This window comes from Elaeis guineensis, chromosome 11 (genome assembly GCF_000442705.2).
Source record: "Elaeis guineensis isolate ETL-2024a chromosome 11, EG11, whole genome shotgun sequence".
Lineage (NCBI taxonomy): Eukaryota > Viridiplantae > Streptophyta > Magnoliopsida > Arecales > Arecaceae > Elaeis > Elaeis guineensis.
The window spans coordinates 118368285-118388119 of NC_026003.2; the positions used below are offsets into that span (position 1 = coordinate 118368285).

General features: G+C 36.5%; 2 protein-coding genes across 2 annotated transcripts; one reads left to right on the top strand and one right to left on the bottom strand.

The window, feature by feature from the left end:
• Nucleotides 1-434: 434 nt before the first annotated feature.
• On the bottom strand, nucleotides 435-6346 carry LOC105053862 (uncharacterized protein At2g38710). Its single transcript, XM_010935177.4, has 5 exons — nucleotides 6086-6346; nucleotides 4841-4960; nucleotides 1938-2052; nucleotides 1214-1307; nucleotides 435-902 (listed from the first exon to the last, which is right to left on the bottom strand). Exons 1-5 carry the CDS (start codon nucleotides 6187-6189, stop codon nucleotides 700-702), a joined length of 636 nt encoding a protein of 211 aa, XP_010933479.1. The 5' UTR covers nucleotides 6190-6346; the 3' UTR covers nucleotides 435-699.
• A 9867-nt stretch (nucleotides 6347-16213) lies between these two features.
• Nucleotides 16214-17389, top strand: LOC105053861 (RING-H2 finger protein ATL32-like). Its single transcript, XM_010935176.4, has one exon. The coding sequence runs from the start codon at nucleotides 16327-16329 to the stop codon at nucleotides 16972-16974; it is 648 nt and encodes a 215-aa protein (XP_010933478.1). The 5' UTR covers nucleotides 16214-16326; the 3' UTR covers nucleotides 16975-17389.
• The last annotated feature ends 2446 nt before the right edge of the window (nucleotides 17390-19835 follow it).

The following is a 19835-nucleotide window of genomic DNA, read 5'->3' on the forward strand; positions in this document are numbered from 1 at the left end:
TATATAAATTAAAATAAATAAATAAATAAAAATATACTTAATAACATTACATTAATTGAAAGTAAGAGTGAAAGAAAAAAAAAAAGAAAAAAAATTCAAACCTATGACAAAAGGGATGGAGAGTGAAGGTTCAAACCACTAAATTAACTAAGATTCTTTGTTCTATGAAAGTTTAAAACTACACACATACATACATATATATATATATATATATATATATATATATATATATATATATATATATATATATATATATATATATATATATATATATATATATAATTTTTTGAATAATATTTACATACCCCTAAAGATATTGCACCAAATCTTGAGGATTCAATTGAACCCCCAAGCCAAAACGTGGCTCCGCCCCTAGATTTCATTGTTTGCCCTTTCGAAGACATATGCCAGGTAAAATTTTATCACACGGCATATGAAGGAATGCATATCAAATTAAACTGAATCCACAGAGAATGTTTCGACCTCACAGATAGATCGTACATGATACAGCTAGCCATTCAACAATTTTACAGTTGCCGGCTAACCTGTTGGCTTTCCTATTTCTTGAATGAGTTTTGACAGGTAATGAGAGCAGATCAATTGGCAGGGATGGAATCGAGGCAAATTCTCACCCAACTGCTTTTAAATAAGTCTGAATGTACCTCTGCAGCTTTTAACAATGAAGCTGCTCTGAATAAATCAATGGTTAAGTCTAGCACCATTAACTATAGGGGCAGTTCCTCTGATCATCTTGACATAAGAGGCATAGTCACTGTAGCGCAAGGTGTACAGGGTGCTTTGATAGCGGGTGACACGGAGTCGCTTGCGCAGGGACTCAGTGATGACTCCATTGTAACCAGCTTTTCTCATCAATGAGTCAATGGTTTCTGTTTTCGTCCAACCTGTTTCAAAAGGGGAAAAGAAAAGGTCTACGTCATGCTGATATAAAGCATATTCTGAAGTAAGACAAAAACCACCATGCCCTTCATCTAATTAAGCCCTCTGTGTGGATAATTATGTTCAGAAGATGGAAAAACACATGCAAGAGTATTAGATATGGAAGAATGAATCAGTGAGCATCTCATATCTCCCTAGATGAAAGAGCAAGTTTCCTGTAAAGTTCCGATTTGACCTGATTTTCAGATGCTCTGAGCTTTCAGAGAAGAAAATAAAGGGAAAACTGAGGAGAGTAAACTAATAATACACAATGTACCTTCATGGGCAGCAACCTCAGGCAGGTATGTTGCACTGCGCCTTGCGTTGTAATCAGGGTCAGTAAATTCAATAATTAAGCCATGCTTTCCAATCTGCAAAATAGAAAGTATTCAGCTGTAAGCACTAGAAATACCCCAACTGCTTTAGATAGTGATTGGTGTGAGCATGGGAACATATGGGTTGATGGAGAAAGAAAAAGACAAAAACAATTGTAATTTGTTTAAACGAACAAGTAATCCAGCATTCTGCGAGGCAACCTCTAAAAAGCAAGCACAGAAATCAGACAACCATTGATTTTGCCTCTTACTACAACCATAAACAATAAGCCGCATTCTCTTAACTGTGCAGTTAGTTTTATAGATCCTACTATGCCATGCTTTTATCAATGGTCAAATCCTTTAAAAACAGTTTTTTTTTTTTTTTTTCACTGTCATATCTAACAATGTAAACCAGATCATTGTTTCTGTCTTTTCCTCCCCATCTTCTGTAAATCCATTCAGTAGCACACCTACTAAAATCTCGAGGGTGTTTCAAAACATCGGAATACAACAGAACAACTAGCAGGCCAAGGCATTAGAATCTAGCAGGAAACTAGAAGGTAATATGGTTTAGAAAGAGCAACAGAAGATAATTCTGTTCCATGCAAACAGCTTATACCTAACACCCATGCCCCTAGCTAATATGCTGTGCATTCTGCATCAAACACAAGAGAAGCAGCCAACCTCCCAATCAAGGTAATGGAGAGCAGATTCATAATCAGCCAGTATAGATACTGTGCATTCCAAATATGGCAATTCTTTAGCTTGTATAGGAGGAAAGCGCCGGTCCCTCAGAGCACTGCAAGAAGATAGAAAATCCATTAGCTGGAGGAATTACAAGAATATACACATACCTTATTCCCTGTGGCCACCTCAGAAATACAAAATCAATTACAGGAAAAATAAAACTCTCCTGGGAAAATCCAGAATACTACATTTAATACAAATTAAGGAAATTTCTGTGCCATGAAAAGGTGAAGTTACAAACCCAAAGTTGTCAGAATTATAACTAAAACCTCATAACTTGGTTTATAAGTTTTATATTATAAAGTATAACTTACATCTTTACTAAAATGGAAAAGTGTTGTTTATCAAATTCATTACAATCATGAAAGCCACTGATTGAATGCTCCAAACTCTTGAATAAATCATGTGCATTTCATGTGCCCAGCACTGTTTTTTTTTAAACTCCAAATATCAGCACAACACAATTTCCTCAATTATTCTAATTTTCCTTGCAAGATATCATTGGACAACCTTAATTGTCATATCTGATGGGTTAGCTGTTCTAGAAAGGACAAAGTCAAGTAAGATGCCAGCTGCTGCCATAACAGGCAAAATAATGTGTTTAATTAAAGGCTCTAACAAGCAGAGCCCTGGGCATATGGTCTAAAGCCATCTAGTTGGATTCCAAATATTATGCATGCACTGACAACAAATAAAAAGAACTAAAGATTGCTAGTGTTTTGATACAATCCTTGAAACATTTGTCACCGGCATATTTCTAGCATGTAATGAAGAACATATGCTGGCAAACATTTATCCAGCAAAAATATTTCCACCGGTATCTTTGCATGCAAAGGTACAATGCAGCTCCAGATATTGAGAGTAAAAGAAAAACAATACTCATTCCTTTACAACTACCCAAAGGCAACCTTTTTAGAGATCCATCACATGAGGTATGAAATCTTACATCAGTGATACGGTTGTCAGCTGATCAATCCACCTATTTCTAAACCTCTACAGCGAACCACATGCCATACACAAACCTAATCCATGTTGCTGGATGAAGTTTCCTAGCCTGTGGTCTATTATGAAAAGTGTTGATTCATTGATGAACAATCAGAAGTAAGAGTGAAAGTGGACCAGATAATATCTATCTAGATCTATTTTCATATCTGAATCTATCCTAATGTAGGTAGAAATTTGGATAAAAAGAAACATCCGACTAACATCAATATAGATAAAGAGAAACAACCATCCAATTTGTATCCGAATATCTGATTGTATTTGTAATTTTGTTTAATTTTATATAGCACTCAGAAACTTTTAAGGAAAACAAATGATCACATTAATATGATATTAACTTGATTTACCTTCCACTTAGTAATATCTTTGATTCTATGGTCATAAAATTTAATTATCCAATTTACATCTATATTTATATACATACTTCCACTATTTGATTTGCATCCATATCCATATCCATTTAAAACAAATATGGATAAATTTGCATCAGAGTAACATCCATATTTGTATTCATAAATCAAAACAAATATAGATACGGATATACTGGTATCCGATCCATATTTGAATCGGTTTCAGCCCTAGTTAGAAGCTATCGGAATTGGCCCTTCTCCTCCTAAATGATTGAGACTGAGAACTTATTTCAACAAACAAATTTTCATCAAGCACTTCCAGTATCAGGATCATAAGGCCTTTAAAACATAATGTCATCAGCCAACAAAGGTATGGTGCAAGCACTTCTCTTATATGTTATTAAGGGAAAACAAGAACTGATAAGAACTAACAAAACTACTATGGCACAATCAGAGAACATGACAATGCTGGCTTACCCCCACACAAGCTAACAGACCCACTATGGCATAATTAGAGAATTAGATATCTAAAACAATGTCATTTTATCCACTGATTTTGAAATTTTTTGTTCAATAAACCAAATTCATCAAAATTATGACATACCTGTCAGTATGATTTGATGAGATCACCGCTCTAGTGCCATGAATAATTTTTAAGCATGGAAGTACAAGTTTTACATTATTCATCCATAGGAAAGTAACAGAATTTTAGAGAACAGTCAATTTCTTCTCTTGTTCACAACATTAGACAGTTTATATGGTTTCTTATCAATTTAAAAATTCTGTATAAACTAAGATTTTAAATCCCGTAGGACAGGATTGTCCCGGTTTTCCCATGGAATGGGACGCACCCCCCCCCCCCCTCCGGTCCCGACACTTAGGATAAAGATGTCCTAAATCCCGTGGGATGGGGTTGTCCGATCGGGACACTAGCAGGATGGCCCTATCTCATAGGACATTCCGCTGGGACTTGAATCCTTGGTATAAACAACATTCATGTAGTTCCGAGGAAAAGATTAAAATTTATTCAGTCTATATATGAGAATATTATTTTTAGTAATGAATAAATACAAATATTTCATGTGATATGACACATATATAAACCGAAAAATATGTAGAGCAGTTTATTCATCAATCAATTCATGCATCATAAATCATATAATTATCAGTGCATTAAAATGACATGTGCTAATGCTAACTGATGCAATACATGCCTAGATGCATATGACAGTCATGATTTCCTGTGTTCATGACCTGCAAATTAAAGATAATCAAATTCGGAACTGAGCAGACCAGGCTTTTGCATGACATCAAATTCTTGTTCTGAAGATAATTATGTTGATGGTGCTAGATTGGAATCACCAATTTACAGGCTTTTTGTTAAGTGTTAAAAATTATAATCAGAATCATAACAAGGTTATCATCCTTCCAATATTACCATGCACAAAGTCAGAAACTTTCAGATGGTATCCGTGTAAAACAAAATACCTAGTTAATGCATAGTCCCTAAAACCATTTATCAAGCATCGGGCTTCTAAAGTTCCAATACAACCACGGAGACGCGGCTCCCCACCATTGACAGCTTTCTTCCAAGTTACAAACAATGGGCTGAAATCAGAAACATATCAATGTAAGAGCAGAGCAATACAACAAATATATCCATAGAGAACTACAACATACAAATAAAACTTCAAAGTCTGCAGCCTCGAATAGCTGCAATTTCAGAGGTGAAAGACCCATCACTTTGTTATTGAATCAATGAAATTCATAATAAGCCATAATTAACAGTGGGTGATGATATTTCCAAAGGGGACATTAATCACTGATCAACAAATTATCACAGTAGCCAAAATCAGGCCAAGTCTGAACGAAGTACTAATTATCACAGATTCTTCCTTTGTTCCCACATCACAAAGTTGATGGCGTTCAATAAACATAACCACAATCATGAAAGACGCATTTCAGCATTTTTAAGCAAACTAACTTAATCCAATCAGCACAAAGAAAACAGAAACTAAAGCCATAAATATAACATGTAAAGGGCCCAGATGGGGCGAAGAGGAACCTCTAACCATGACAGAAAAACCAAAATATTAAATTAAAAAGATAAAAAGTATAGATAAACATCAAAAGGAAAATCAGTACCATCAGCAACATGATAAGGAAAGAAGAATCATGTGCCAGTGTTTAATTTCAAGGACCAAATGAGACACGGACCCGCACCTGCCTATGACACCGAAATAATCCATCATTAAAGACAGTGAACAAGGTATATATGTCTATTTAAAAAAAAAAAAAAAAAACACTTTTCGAAGAAAACAGACCTCAAATACCAATCCTTCACTCAACCAAACCCAAGAAGAAATTTTTAATCATCATATCCGTACAAGAGAACCTAAAACCAATAAGATTTACCCATTTAGAATCGAGAAAAGAAAGCAATCCTTTAATGCATACGCAATCGGAGCATAATCCAGCTATCATCAATCCTCTATTATAGCTTTAAAACATCAAAAGCATTTTTCTAACGTTTCATAGCTCGACTGAAGGCTGTCGTGCAATCAAACCAACAGAGCACCAGAAACTCCCAAGGTGAAGAAGAAAACAAACGAAAATATCTCCAAATTTCCTTCTTTTCTACAGGAGATGAAGTAAAACGCCATAAATTTTCATAATAAAACGAGAAACAATAATCGGAACCAAGGACACGAATCAAAGAAGGGCGATCCTTACTGCTGGCCTTCTTCGAAAGCCGGGGGAGGCGCCTGCTCGCTGTTGTAGTGGGCGACAAGGGTGTCGAAGCAGTAAACCGCCATTTCCCGATTCGCGGACACCATCTTGGAGCTCGAGAAATCGTGATTCTTCTAAGGATCGGATACCGGCGCCGGAGAGAAACGATCTCCGAGGATCGGATGGACCAATGGAGAAGGGAAGGGCAGGCCGTCTCCCTCTCTCTAGGGCTCGTAGACGAGAAAAGATAGGGGAAGACGAAACTCCACGCTTGGGGTTATATAATATCCGAGTCTCGTCAGGGTAAGTGTGAGAGAGAGAGAGATGGCGTAGGAGAAGAAAAGGGCAGAAGAAATTGGTAACGACTCCAAATGGACCTCCAATGGCTCCGGCGATTTTTTTTTAAAAAAAAACGAATTAATTGTTTTACCTAAATTACCCCGAAGATGTCTTAACTCTTAAATACTGTCTGGTTCCCGAAACAAAAAATTAATTATAATTTTTAGAAAAACAAAAATGCTAAACACTTTTTAAATATAAAAATTATTTAGCCAAAATAGCTTAACAATTTTAACCGAGTTGATAAGTAATTGGATAAAAAAAAAATCTACTCTCTGTGTTCTTTTTTTATTGTAACGTTAAAAAAAAAATTATGTAACTGGATATAAATTGAATGAGTAAGATTTATTACCGATTTAACCGAGGTTTACGAGACGAGCTTTTGATATTGCCCAATTAGCTCAAGGGTAATATGGTAAATTACAATTGGGATTAAAGAGGAGGCTTGGGTGAGGTTGAGCCAAACAGCTGAACGCAATCCTTGAGCAATTAAAAAGCGACACGTAGTGGGTGAGGGTAAATATCGGCATTTACGCGAACACTGTTGCCGAATTTTTGGGCAGACGGCGCTGGTATATACGCGCATGAGATGATACGCTTCTCTGGCGGAGTCCAAGGAAGGGTAGTCCCCACCGAAAAGGGATGGGAGAACTAAAACGTGACATAGGCTAATGGGTAATGGCATCCAGTGAAGAGCCCAGAAAAGAACAAGGGCCCACCTGGAAAGAACGAAAGGAAACGTGTTCGAGTGGCTGGTGCTAAGATAAAGCTATTATTTACCCCACGAGCACGACCCTTTTCCCAGTGGTTCTTTAACTAGTGACATGATCAAGTCTAGACGTTGTCATTGGCCCAAGTACCCTTGAAGATCTCTTGAAATTGATGTGACAAAGCGTGCGAATGGTCCTATCAAGTAAATTCGTAAATTAAGAAATTTTTCAAGGATAATAGTCAAAAAGAACAGGCCAACGGTTACTAGGCGTTTGCCTTTCAAACAAAAACAAAAAGAAAAAAAAATGTTCCTTTAAATAGACGAGTACTCAAGATCTTTTTTTTTTGTTTTGTTTTTTTTGCCTCACATGTACTATGTAGCCATGCGGTTGCACCCCACGGACCGTTTCAAAGTATTTGACAGAAATTTAATTATGACCGGTTATCATTGTTCTAAAACAAAACTTTGCTTCCTTTTGGTTTTGTAAACGGAAAAACCTCTGTTTATAGAATGGAGCACCGGGTTCGGGTGCCGGGTTTCGATTTTGAATAGGGATGACAAAATTGATCCGATCCGATGGGTATACATCCTATCCGAACCCGATCAAACTCGAAAAATAGGGTTTGATCGGGTTTGAGTTCGGATTTGGGTAAAATCCGAAAACTATAGTACGGGTATGGGTAGGATATGGATAGTGCTATTTTCTATCCGAATCCGAATCTGAACCTATGGATATGGATAATACCCGAACCCATATCTGAATATATATATATATATTCAGATATGTATATATATATATATATATATATATATATATATATATATATATATATATATATATATACACACACACACGCACGCACACACGCACACACACACATATATACACACACATATATATGATCTCTCTCTCTTTCTATATATATATATATAATTATATATATGTATGTATGTATATATATGTATGCATGCATATATGTATGCATGTATGTATGTGTGTGTGTTAGAAGTGTGTATGTGCATATGTATGTATGTATATATATATAATTGGTAATTCTATTTTTGATTGATAATATGCATAAAATTATTTTACTTTTTTTTGGATATAGAATGGACGGGTATGGGTTGGGTATGGGGCGGGTATGGATTGGGTATGGAGAAATGGGTTACTTATGGGTATTTCCGAACCCGTTGGGTATGAGGATGGGTATCTCTTTTCTTACCCGATTGGGTATCGGATATGGTTTGGATATAGGGTATTAAGTTCGGGTTTGGAGATGGATAGTATACTATCCGATTCAAATCCTATCCATTGCCATCTCTAGTCTTGAAAGTGACATTGCCTCTCAAGATTCCGACCAAGTAACATCAGTAATTATATAGGAATGGGACTACCATTCTAGGGGGAAAACAAAGGATTTGAAAAAATCGAGTTAGAACTTTCAGGTAATGATGATTAAAGGCTGGTGCAATTTGATCCACTGTTTATCTATATCAGCGTTACTAAATTTGAACAGGTTATAAGAGAATAACTTTAGCTCAATCTAGATAGCTTGCATTACTTCATACTAGCTTACATAATATTCATCCGACAAGAATTGCTGATGTTTCTATCTGGAAGCTTACATCTAATGGATTATTCTCTGTGGATTCCTTCTACCGTCTCATCAACAATGACAGATTAAAATATTTTTACTATAAAATAATTTGAAAAATTGTTGTTCCTGAAAAAATCAAAGTATTCTTATGGTTGGCTCTTAGAAATAAAATACATACTACAGAGGTTATGGCTAAGAAAAGATGGATTGTCCAAACTCAAACTGTTGTCTTTATGGGAAAAGTTCTGAAGCTATTGGCCACTTATTCATCTCATGTCTGTTTACTCGCAGCATCTGAATGGCTTTTAAAATACAACCAAGGATTAATGGTTGGCCTAAAAGCTTACACAGGTGTAGACTACCTGAAGGAAGGCAAAGTTTAATGCTTCAACAAAGCTAGCGGCTGATCAACTTATAGCAGCAATCTGTTGGCAAATCTAGCGAGAGCGAAACTCGAGGATTTTTTTGAAGAGAAGCAGCTCCATCTATGTAGTGGTTCAGAGAATCTTACAATCCTTCAAGAGTTGGGATCAAATCCATTGCTCTCCCAAGCAACGACAATATCATCAAACTCTGCGATAGAAACTTAGTTCCTGGTTCATTCCTCCTAGATTGGTGACTCCATTCTCGGTTCTTTTTCTATTAAAGAGTTCTTCGAGAGAAGTTACTATTGTCTAAAGCTTGGTCTTATCATATGTTAAAGTTTCTGTCAATAAAGAGAATGCGATTGTGGAAAGTTGACCATTCCAACTTTTTTCCTACAATCCTCCTTTCTCTCTCACTTCTTAAGTCTGTTTAAGCTTTCTAAGATAATTTGGATAGCTTAGCTGTCTCTGTTAGTCCTCATCTCTACTTTATTATTATTTACATTTTCTCCCTTTTGTGACTGAGCTATAACACTTTGAACTTTATTTATCTTCATTATCCTTTTTTTTTTTTTTATTTCTATCTAATAAAGCTGGGTGGCATTCCTTGCTTTTCTTTCTCTCAAAAAAGAGAATAACATATCAGAGGTATCACACTTCGGAAGGGAGCAGGTGCAACTGAGATTGAAATTGGGTTACTTCAGAAGGTACAAATTTAAGATTTCAACTTCACTCCTAGCATACAGAACTTTACATGGGTCCGATGATAGGCACAAATATTATAGCTGATTGCCTCTGAATCTCAAAACTGAAGGAAATTACAATACAAAATACAGCCAGCCACATTTGCAATTCATGTTGCACTAACATCAAAAAGCAGAATGAAGGTTAAAAAAGGGTCGACTGGGTCAGCAATTTTGAGTGCAGGGTGGGGAAACTCAATTATGAGGACAACAAAGTATCTGAAAAGATTTTATTCATCAGCATTCAAAAATGAGGTGGACAGGTTCCATCCTTACACACCATTTCTGCTAATTCCTGTATTTGCCCAGTCCAGTTCAATTCGGGAGCAAAAAGTTGACTTCACTGCACCTGGTTCCAAATAACTAAACAAACAAAGATATGATAGCAAACTCTTGCACTTCTGTCAGGGGAATGAAGTATGCAACATATCAGGAAGGAGGTAAGTTCTCTCAGCAGCAAAGAATCTGCCGACAGGTTTACGACTCATTGCAAGAGGTGATAGGACCAAAGACATTCATATATAAAAGCATTGCTTCACACTGGAATTCAAGGTCCTCAATTTAGACACCAGGTACTGTACCGGTACCTGACCGAAATGGCACAATAGCATACTGTACCTATCGATACTCGATATACAAATATGTATTGTTTAGATATCGGTACAGCATTTTTCTTTTTTTTTTTTGTTTTTTCAAATTTTTATGTTTTCGAGGATTATTTTAAGTTTTATGGATGTTTAAATGAAAGAAGAAAGAAAAGCAAAGAAAAAGAGGAAAAGAAGAAGACGAGGTAAAAAGAAAGGAAGAGAAGAAGAACAAAAATGGAAATAAACAAAGGGAGAACAGAAAGGAAAGAAACAAAGAATGAGAAGAGGAAGAACATGGAAAGGAAAAGAGGTCTTATGCTCCTAAAAAACCTAATCCCACCATAAGATAACAAGATTTTTTTAAAAAAAAAATTGATGTTTTTTTTGGTACATGTCTATGCTTATTTTTTAATTTAATTTATGTAACCTTGAAAGGTGATCTTGGTGCCATAGATCCGATGCTTAGTATTTTAGTTTGAGACTGATTTTGTGTTTGTATTGATTTAATATCCAGTTTCTTCTTTGCAAAATATCTTGTATATCTATCCAGATCTATTTGGATGATTGGGCCCAAAATTTTATGAGATTCATAGTCCAAGCATAAAAAATAATGGACTATAAACAGATAAGATCATTTACTTACAAGTATCCAAAATCACTTTTTGAATGGGCTGGTCCGGATCCCATACCTATGAAATCCAGACCAGCCCACTCAAAATGATGTTAGATACTTATAAATATGGGCCTGACCTACTTATAATCTAATATTTTTATGATTAGGCCACGAATCCTATAGAATTTTCAGCCCAACTATCCAAACAAATCCTCAATGATTTCAGAAAAATAAAAAAAAAAAATACCGTAAACTTAGTGTACTTTTATATATTCAAATTTTAATTAATTCATGGTCCCAAGAGAAAATTGACATTTTCCCAATGAAGTTTTGCTCTGTATATGTATCCCATGAAGTACAGCAGACAGATGCTAGAATACAAATAATTGACTATTCTTCCAACATCATTTTATTAAACCACCAGTAGAAAGGATAGGTTGGTGAAGAGAATGTAGGAACAACTTTCAGTAGTCATCCATTCTAATTGCTCTGTAAAACAGGATGAAGAACATCTGCTAATCCGATCCAAAATTTAATAATTGCTCTGTAAAACAGGACTTTTGCTCTCTCCTTTTTTTTTCTTTTTTTTTTTTTTTTAAAAAGAACATTACATGTGAACCACATTAAAAACAGGTCATATTGACAGTCAGCGGTCTAGGGAATCCCAAGTACGTATGCCTGAAAATGGTTCCTCATGCAATCTTTTGATGAGATGAGATGAAAGGTAATATTAATCACATATTTTGAGATAAAAGTAAACAATAACTTCTCTTTAAAAGAATAAAAGACATCTGGTACAAATCTTGGGGACACAATATCAAGAAAATCAGAAATCAGAGATGCATAGTACAGCCAGTTATTCTTCATACATAACAAAAAAACTTGCCATTAAACAATGGCAATCTCACAATATTCAGAGAAAGCCATAGCCAATATCTTGTAGACCTTTACGAGTATCATTACATGGTCTTTGCATTACCTGTAAAAACCACCCAGCGATCACCGCCCATCCTGCCAGACATAGCGACATTTAAGACAGGACCACCGACAGGCTACGTACCATTGTACCAAGTCTTGCCAAAGCCACCCATGTATTCGAGAGTGAAACTCCAGAAGCAGCCATCCATAGACCAAAGCACCCTAGCCCTCTCCTCGTGATTAGCAACTTTCCTCGTGCCTTTCACTATACCCACTCTCTTTGGCAATTCATCATCAACCATGCCAGCAAAATCCACCAAGCGAAGTTAAACGCAAAAGATGTAAGCAAACTGAAGAAAGAAAGAAAGAAAATTTCGGCATTAACACACAAGACTCAGGACATCAGGCGAATAAAAGAACATAAAAGTTATCAATCCAAAACTGATGAGATGTTGCGTCTTTATGAACGAACAAATAAATATTTTTTTATCAAAATAGAAATTAAAATTTTATACGATGGTAAATAAAATTTTGTAAAAATTTAAAATTTTTTGTAGCTAAAATAAAAACAGACGGCGTTAGCCAAAAATAAAAATAAAAATAAAAAAATATAAAAGTTATCAATCCAAAGACGGTGAGATGCAGGAACGAACAAATGAACACTTTCTCATCAAAATAAAAATTAAAATTTTATACGGTGGTAAATAAAATTTCATAAAAATCTGAAATTTCTCATAGTCAAAATAAAAATAGATGACGTTGGCCAAAAATAAAAATAAAAATAAAAAGATATAAAAGTTATCAATCCAAAGCTGGTGAGACGCAGCATCTTTATGAATGAATAAATAAATATTTTTTTATCAAAATAAAAATCAAAATATTGCACGGTGATAAATAAAATCTCGTAAAAATTTAAAATTTTTCATAATCAAAACAAAAACAGACGGCATTAATCACAAACAAAAATAAAAATATAAAAAGATAAAAGTTGTCAATCCAAAGCTGATGAGATGCAGCGTCTTTTATGAACGGATAAATAAATATTTTTTCATCAAAATAGGAATCAAAATTTTGTACGGTGGTAAACAAAATTTTATAAAAATTTAAAATTGTTCGTAACTAAAACAAAAACAGACGACATTAGCCAAAAATAGAAATAAAAATAAAAATATAAAAATTATCAGTCCAAAACTGATGAGATGTAGTGTCTTTGTGAACAAACAAATCAATATTTTTTTATCAAAATAAAAATTAAAATTTTGTATGATGATAAATAAAATTTTATAAAAATTTAAAATTTTTCGTAGTCAAAATAAAAACAGACGGCGTTGGCCAAAAACAAAAAGGTGAAGGGAGTGGCCGTGGCCATGGCCGCAGAGAAAGAACCGGTACAAGGAACGTACTATTCCGATTTTGCCCTCGCTTGCTTTGATCTTAGTATTACAACGAGGGTCCCACCGAGAGTCGAACGCGGGCTGCTGTATTCAAATTCCAATATCCCGACCACCAGGCCATAGAGCCCGCATTTTGACCGCGCTTTTGCACGATTTATTCTTCCACCCCGCAGATGCGACGCGTCACGAGAAAAGGAAAAGTAAACGTACCCAATCCAAGCATGCGTGATCGCTTCCTATCTCCGATGTCCATGTTCTGCTCTTCTTTGGCTGAAGTGTTTGGAACTCTGCCCTGAGAGAATTTTTTATGGAATATTCCCAGCAACAGGATGGTACGATTGCTAGCCAAAGCCCTGCCAGCAGGCAACGGTTTCAGAGATTGGTTATATGACTGTATGTAGTCTAACTTACATTAATTCCAATAATTCAATCAGTATTGGATACAAATGATTCATTTCTACGTAATGATGGAAACAGGAATTCCCCTTAAGAGGGCCTAATACATACATACTTCTAATATATATATATATATAGAAAAAGAGAGAACCATGCTAGAATCAGATCGATTAAATTTAGATTCAAATCGAATCAGATCAAAATTCTATAATAAAAATCATACATCAATGATTCAAATCATTGAATATAATCTACTATCTCAAAACTGCTTGCACACATAATATTACATGATTTGAAGATCCTTAGTCTATGCATCAAGTAGTCAAAAATTGAACAGCCTAAATAAAATTGAATTAGATGTATTTATTGATCACTTGATACATAGTATAGAGATCTTCAAATTATATAATTTTTTATGTGCAAGTAGTTTTAAGATAGTAGATTATATCTAACTATTTGGATCATTGACGTAGAATTCTATTATCTAATTTTGACCTAATCGGATTTAAGCCCAAATCCAATCTATCCTTCTCTAAATTTATCCATATATATGCTGAAGTTTTTTATTGGTGAAAATTATGCTGAATAATCATTAGTGTTGCACTTCTCTACATGTCAAATCTATCTGCCTTTGAAACAATTAAGTAAACTATCATTGACTTGTTTATTTATATAAATAAATAGGGCCTTATGATTTGTAGATTATAAATTACACCTTTTTAGACGGATCATTCCTCATTCTATTTGCATGATTCAAAAATAAAAATTCAATAGTCACAACAAAGAAGATTACATAAAATATATAATTATTTAGAAATTTTTCAAAAGAATATAGATCTGTTTATGATTTTAATGAAATACATGAATGAATTTTTTTTTCGAATAATTAAAAAGAAACTAGTGTAGAACATCCACTTGATCTCTATCCATGAAAAGTGAAGGGTATATTTGAACGTGATGCACACACATAGAGATATATTTGTATTTGTATTTGTATGTATGTATCTATGCACATATATGTATGCATGCATGTATATATCACATTTAGGTTTACTGGTTGATATATCAAACACTTTTACAAGAAAATGGATACACTATACATGCAAGATATTAAAATGTAAAAGGTCTTTGTAGGGGATATGTTATGTTGCTAGACTTTTTGAGATTTGAAAAATATATATACAGCAGATAAATTGACCAAAGATTTATGTAGGAATACAATCCTCGAATCGTTAAAATATATAGATAGGAGTGCAGTCCTAGAATCATTAAATGGATGGAATGAAAGCCTATTGCAAAGTGTGTTTTAATAATCTATATATATATATATATATATATATATATATATATATATATATATATATTAACATTTATTATTCAATCTCTATCTGTCTAAAAATTCTAAGTCGAGCTTTCATCAAACCACGTCAAGCTTTCATATATTTTTGCTACCAATTTGTACTCAAATTTGGCTTGTCCACTAGTCAAGGTCCAAAAGTTGTTTTGATCCGACTCATTTCCTATCTAAACCTAGTTTGAGTGAAGCATTGATCAAGTCATGCATGAGCAGCTTGGATCAATTGCCAGTTGAGAAAATTTTATTTATCAAGAAATGTCTTATGATAATAAAGATACTCCCTTATTCATTAAAAAATAGATAATTTTAGATTTCACAAAAATGGATATGTAACTAACTCAATATACAACTAGCGCCTGCCTACACCATTGCACTATATTTATTCTACATCATGTATATCAAAACATTAATTTTTGTTGGAAAATTTATGCAAAATGCGAGCACAGTTGGCTGATTAAGCTCCAACTACTCTCGCACGTGCCAAGCCATCTATTGCACAGGAAATCGGGCAATTGACTAGTTATTTATTTATTTATTTTTTTGGTAGAACTAAGGAGCAGTCTACGGTATTAAAATATGTAAAGGTAGGTATTGCAAAGTTCATAGAGCACACTTGAACCTGTTAGAATACCAAGTAGATAACATATGGCATCCAGGAATAATACGACTTGCAACCTGCGAATGATAAAAAAGCATCACAGTATGGTTAACAAGGAAGCTATCAGATGAAGGTACAAAAACTGCAAGGTTGTTAATCACAAGACTTACGCACCAATCAATGTATACCAGGCAGCATAGAGAAACAGAACACCATCATCGAGACTCTCATATTGTAATAACAGAACCTGAACCTGTTCCTATTTCTTTGGGTAACATTTTACTTGCAGATCTAAGTGGTGTATCTTACTGCAGAATAATTTAATTTCAGCCTGTTGTAACAAAAAAAAAGAAAAAGGAAAAAACCTCCAACCACTCTTCCGACCAATCCAACTGCCCCGACCACTACCTGGCACTAACCGCCCGCGTCAAACCCATCCTTCCCCGCCACAAGACCCGCCACGTCATCAGTCCCCACGGCCGTACTACGTGAACGACAACCGGCCCCGGTCCCCACCCCCTTTGGCCACGCCCCCGGGAAAGAGAAGTCACCCGACCAACAAGCGAAGCGCTGCATCGATCCATATGCGAAGCGGCGCCCGGCCGGAATCCGACGAATCCGGCGATGGAGCCACCGCCCCTCGACCAACCTCCGGCGGAGTCCTTCGACGGTGGCACGTCGTCGCACTCCGTCCCCATGCTTCTCCCCGTCTTCATCCTCTTCTTCTTTCTCCTCTGTTTCCTCTCCGTCTTCCTCTTCCGCGACCTCATCCACTACGCCACCGCCTGGCTCTCGCGCAGTGGGGCCGGAGGAGGGGGCGGCGACGGGGGCGGAGGGCTGGCTGTCGGCGGGGAGAACCAGGGTGAGCCGGGGCTGGACCCGGCGATCATCGCGTCGTTCCCGACGCTGCCATACTCGGCGGTGAGGGGGGTGCAGGAGGGGAAGTGCGGGGCGGAGTGCGCTGTGTGCCTGGCGGAGTTCGCCGGGGGAGACGCCATAAGGTTGCTGACAGTCTGCTGCCACGCCTTCCACCCGGCCTGCATCGACTCCTGGCTCGCCTCCCACACCACCTGCCCCATCTGCCGCTCCGACCTCGAGGCGCCGCCCGATGAGGCGGCGGTCCTGGCGGTGAGGGAGGCCGTCGGCGAAGTGGACGGCCATGCGATCGACTTAGTGGTAGAGAACGGGGAGGGGCACTCGGGTCGGATGCGGAAATCGCGATCGAGGAGCCTCTCGAGCGCCATGGACAGGGCGGAGCGCGGAGAAGGATAACGATAGGAACACGATAAAGGCTGAAAGAGAGCCGCGGAGGAGCGAACCAGCCGTTACTCTTCGCGCCCGAAAAACAGGCGATGACTTCGCGGACCGGACGGTCCCAACTCCCAAACTTTTCACACCAATTCTTATTTTTTTTTCTTTTTTTTGGTCTTTAATTTTTCACCTTCTCCCCTGCAAAACAATGCAGCATCTTATAGAATTGCACCATAAAGTTAGAGCCTAGTTCTGCTTAGGGGTTCGAAAAGGGACAAAAAAAAAAGAGAAAAAAATTGAAAAGTTTTTCCACAATTCCGTTGCTTCGTTAGCTTGTTCTCCCTCGACTGGATTCTGTACATACAATGGAAAAGTCTTGTGAAGTTACTGATGTGCTGTTTCTTTTCTTTTCTTCCCCCGCAATTGAGTTTTGGGGTTCCCTACTTTCTTTTGTTGATAATATCTGAAATAACAGGGAGTCTATTTATTGATCAATTGCTGTTAGTATACAATGATCCCCCCAATCAAGATGGTGAAGGGATGCAATTTAAATAGGCAGGTAGGTAGGTTTAGAACTTACACATACCTAACCTGATTTTGGAGCTAACTAATCTTAAACCTAAAACTCGATCAAACCTATCCTAGACCTCATCCAATTCAAAAATTTGTAACATGAACATACCTTGAATCGAGTCTGGCTAAGTTAATAGATAACTCGTACGCAATATGGTGGACTACCCAAATCAGACGGCTGTGCCGAGAGGACTTGGACAAATAATGCTATGCTTGGGTTGGGCTGCACTAAAGTAAAATGGGCCATCATTGGGTCGGGTTGGGATGGGAGAAAAGTGGGTTATAATAGAGAGACAGTTTGGGCTCTGGATCGTGGTTCCCAAACCCTCAACCCTGCCTTTGCTCCAACGAGAAATTCTTTAGGCACTGTAGGTTGTGTAGAAAATCCAACATAGAGCGCATTATTTTATCTGATTGGTCTACGTAGTCACCACTTTCCAACACGTATTTAATGCCTATAGGTTGGTTTTTTCATTTAAAAATTTTTTATGATGAAAATACTCGTCTTTTGGAAAAAAAATATGACATCTTGTGGTGTATTATAGCCCAGAATATCATAATATAGTCCAACATATTATAATATGAAAGGGATATTTTTGTCCAACCACTTTTCAATGCGTATTTAATGCCTACAGCTTTACTTTTTCATTTGTAAATTTTAAATAATGAAAATACTCCTATTTTTTGAAAAAAATTATGATATCCTGTGCATATTATAATATTCTACATTATATTATAACATCCTGCGGATAAAAATTATGACTTTATGAATGCAGCATGTCATAATATAGATATAAGATGTCATAATTTTATCAAAGAACAGGGATATTTTCGTCATATAAAATTTTTAAACGAAAAAATCGATTTGCAGACAATAAATACGTATTGAAACATAAAGACTACGTGGATCAATCGGACAAGACGGTATACTTCACGTCGAATTTTTTATACTGCCTGCGGCGCACAAAGATTTTGCCTTGCTCCAACTTTACATTGGGCCAGCAAGGAACGTGAGAACTAGTGCTCTCGTATTGTTGGAATTCATTTCTCTCTCCTCCTAGTTTTGTCACTACTCTCATCAAGAAGCCGGTTGGTGCCAACTACAGTGAGCACGGTTGATGCTGATTCAATTATGTAGACATGGACAATGGGTCGGGCCGTGTAATTAGTCCTTTCACCACTCTCACTAAGAAGCCGGTTGATGCCAACTATAATGAGCACGGTTGATGCCGATTCAAGTATGTAGACATGGACAATGGACTAGGCCGCCCATTACACGAACCAGCTTGACACAAAACGGACCGTGCCTGGCACGGCCCGTTAGCTACAGTAATGGGCTATGTCAGGCACGGCCCATTAGAAAGGATCGGGCTGGGCTGGGGGTTTGCGGCCCTTGACCCAGGCCCGGCACACCCCATAAGGGCCTAGGCTGGCATAGCCCGCGGATCAGACATGACACGGCCTACGAGCCAGGCACAGGACGGCCCATACCAGGCACGGCCAGGCCCAGTCCAAGCCTGGCATGGCCCGCATGGGGTTTTTTTTTTCAATTTTTTTTTTGTAAAAATACATATGAGATTTTTTTTTGTAAAAACAAAAGACTACCTCGTAATGGTAGGAGGTTTGGCATGGATTCTTATCGGTTTATTAATATCAATCAAAATAGTACAAGGGAGGGAGTGGGGCTAGGTCTGACCTCCAAATACAATGAGAAAGAAAGAAGAAATTGAGGTGACTCACCTTAATAATTAAAAAATAAAATTAAAAAATTACAAATATAAAAAATTAATAATTGAAAATCTTACTGATCGTCATGCATCGTCGGTAGTATTTGTGTTGTCATCATCATCGAAATTTATATTATGTCCACCTTTATCTTGAAGTCTCGCTTCAGCATTCAACTAATCTTTGAAATAGAGCAGTATCTCAATTATTTCACTAGTCATCATGCTTCTTTTTTCGTCCAGAACTTATCGACCTATACTAAAAGAAGATTCCGATGCTACTATAGATATTAGTACAGCTAAGATATCACATGCAATGACAGATATTATAGAATACTGATTTTGATACTTTTCCACCATGCTAACATATCAAGATTTTTTATTTGATTTTTATCATATGCAGATTGAAAATTATTTCATAAATAAAATTTAAGTTCACTACTTAAAGATGAAGATAAAGATAAACTTGAAGAAGCATGTGTATATCTTCTGTATACATTGAATGAGAAAATAGATGATAAACAAGAAGTACTAGAAGAAGAGATGGATGTTTATGAATGAAAAATACTAGATCCACGAATCTTA

Bases quoted from the DNA above. Each gene is read 5' to 3' on its own strand.
- LOC105053862 (XM_010935177.4), bottom strand. From the start codon at position 6,189: ATGGTGTCCGCGAATCGGGAAATGGCGGTTTACTGCTTCGACACCCTT. The intron at 4,961-6,085 runs GTAAGGATCGCC...TTCTGATTTCAG, and splicing joins GCTTTCGAAGAAGGCCAGCA to CCCATTGTTTGTAACTTGGA. The intron at 2,053-4,840 runs GTATTTTGTTTT...ATCTTCTTGCAG, and splicing joins AGGGACTATGCATTAACTAG to TGCTCTGAGGGACCGGCGCT.
- LOC105053861 (XM_010935176.4), top strand. From the start codon at position 16,327: ATGGAGCCACCGCCCCTCGACCAACCTCCGGCGGAGTCCTTCGACGGT.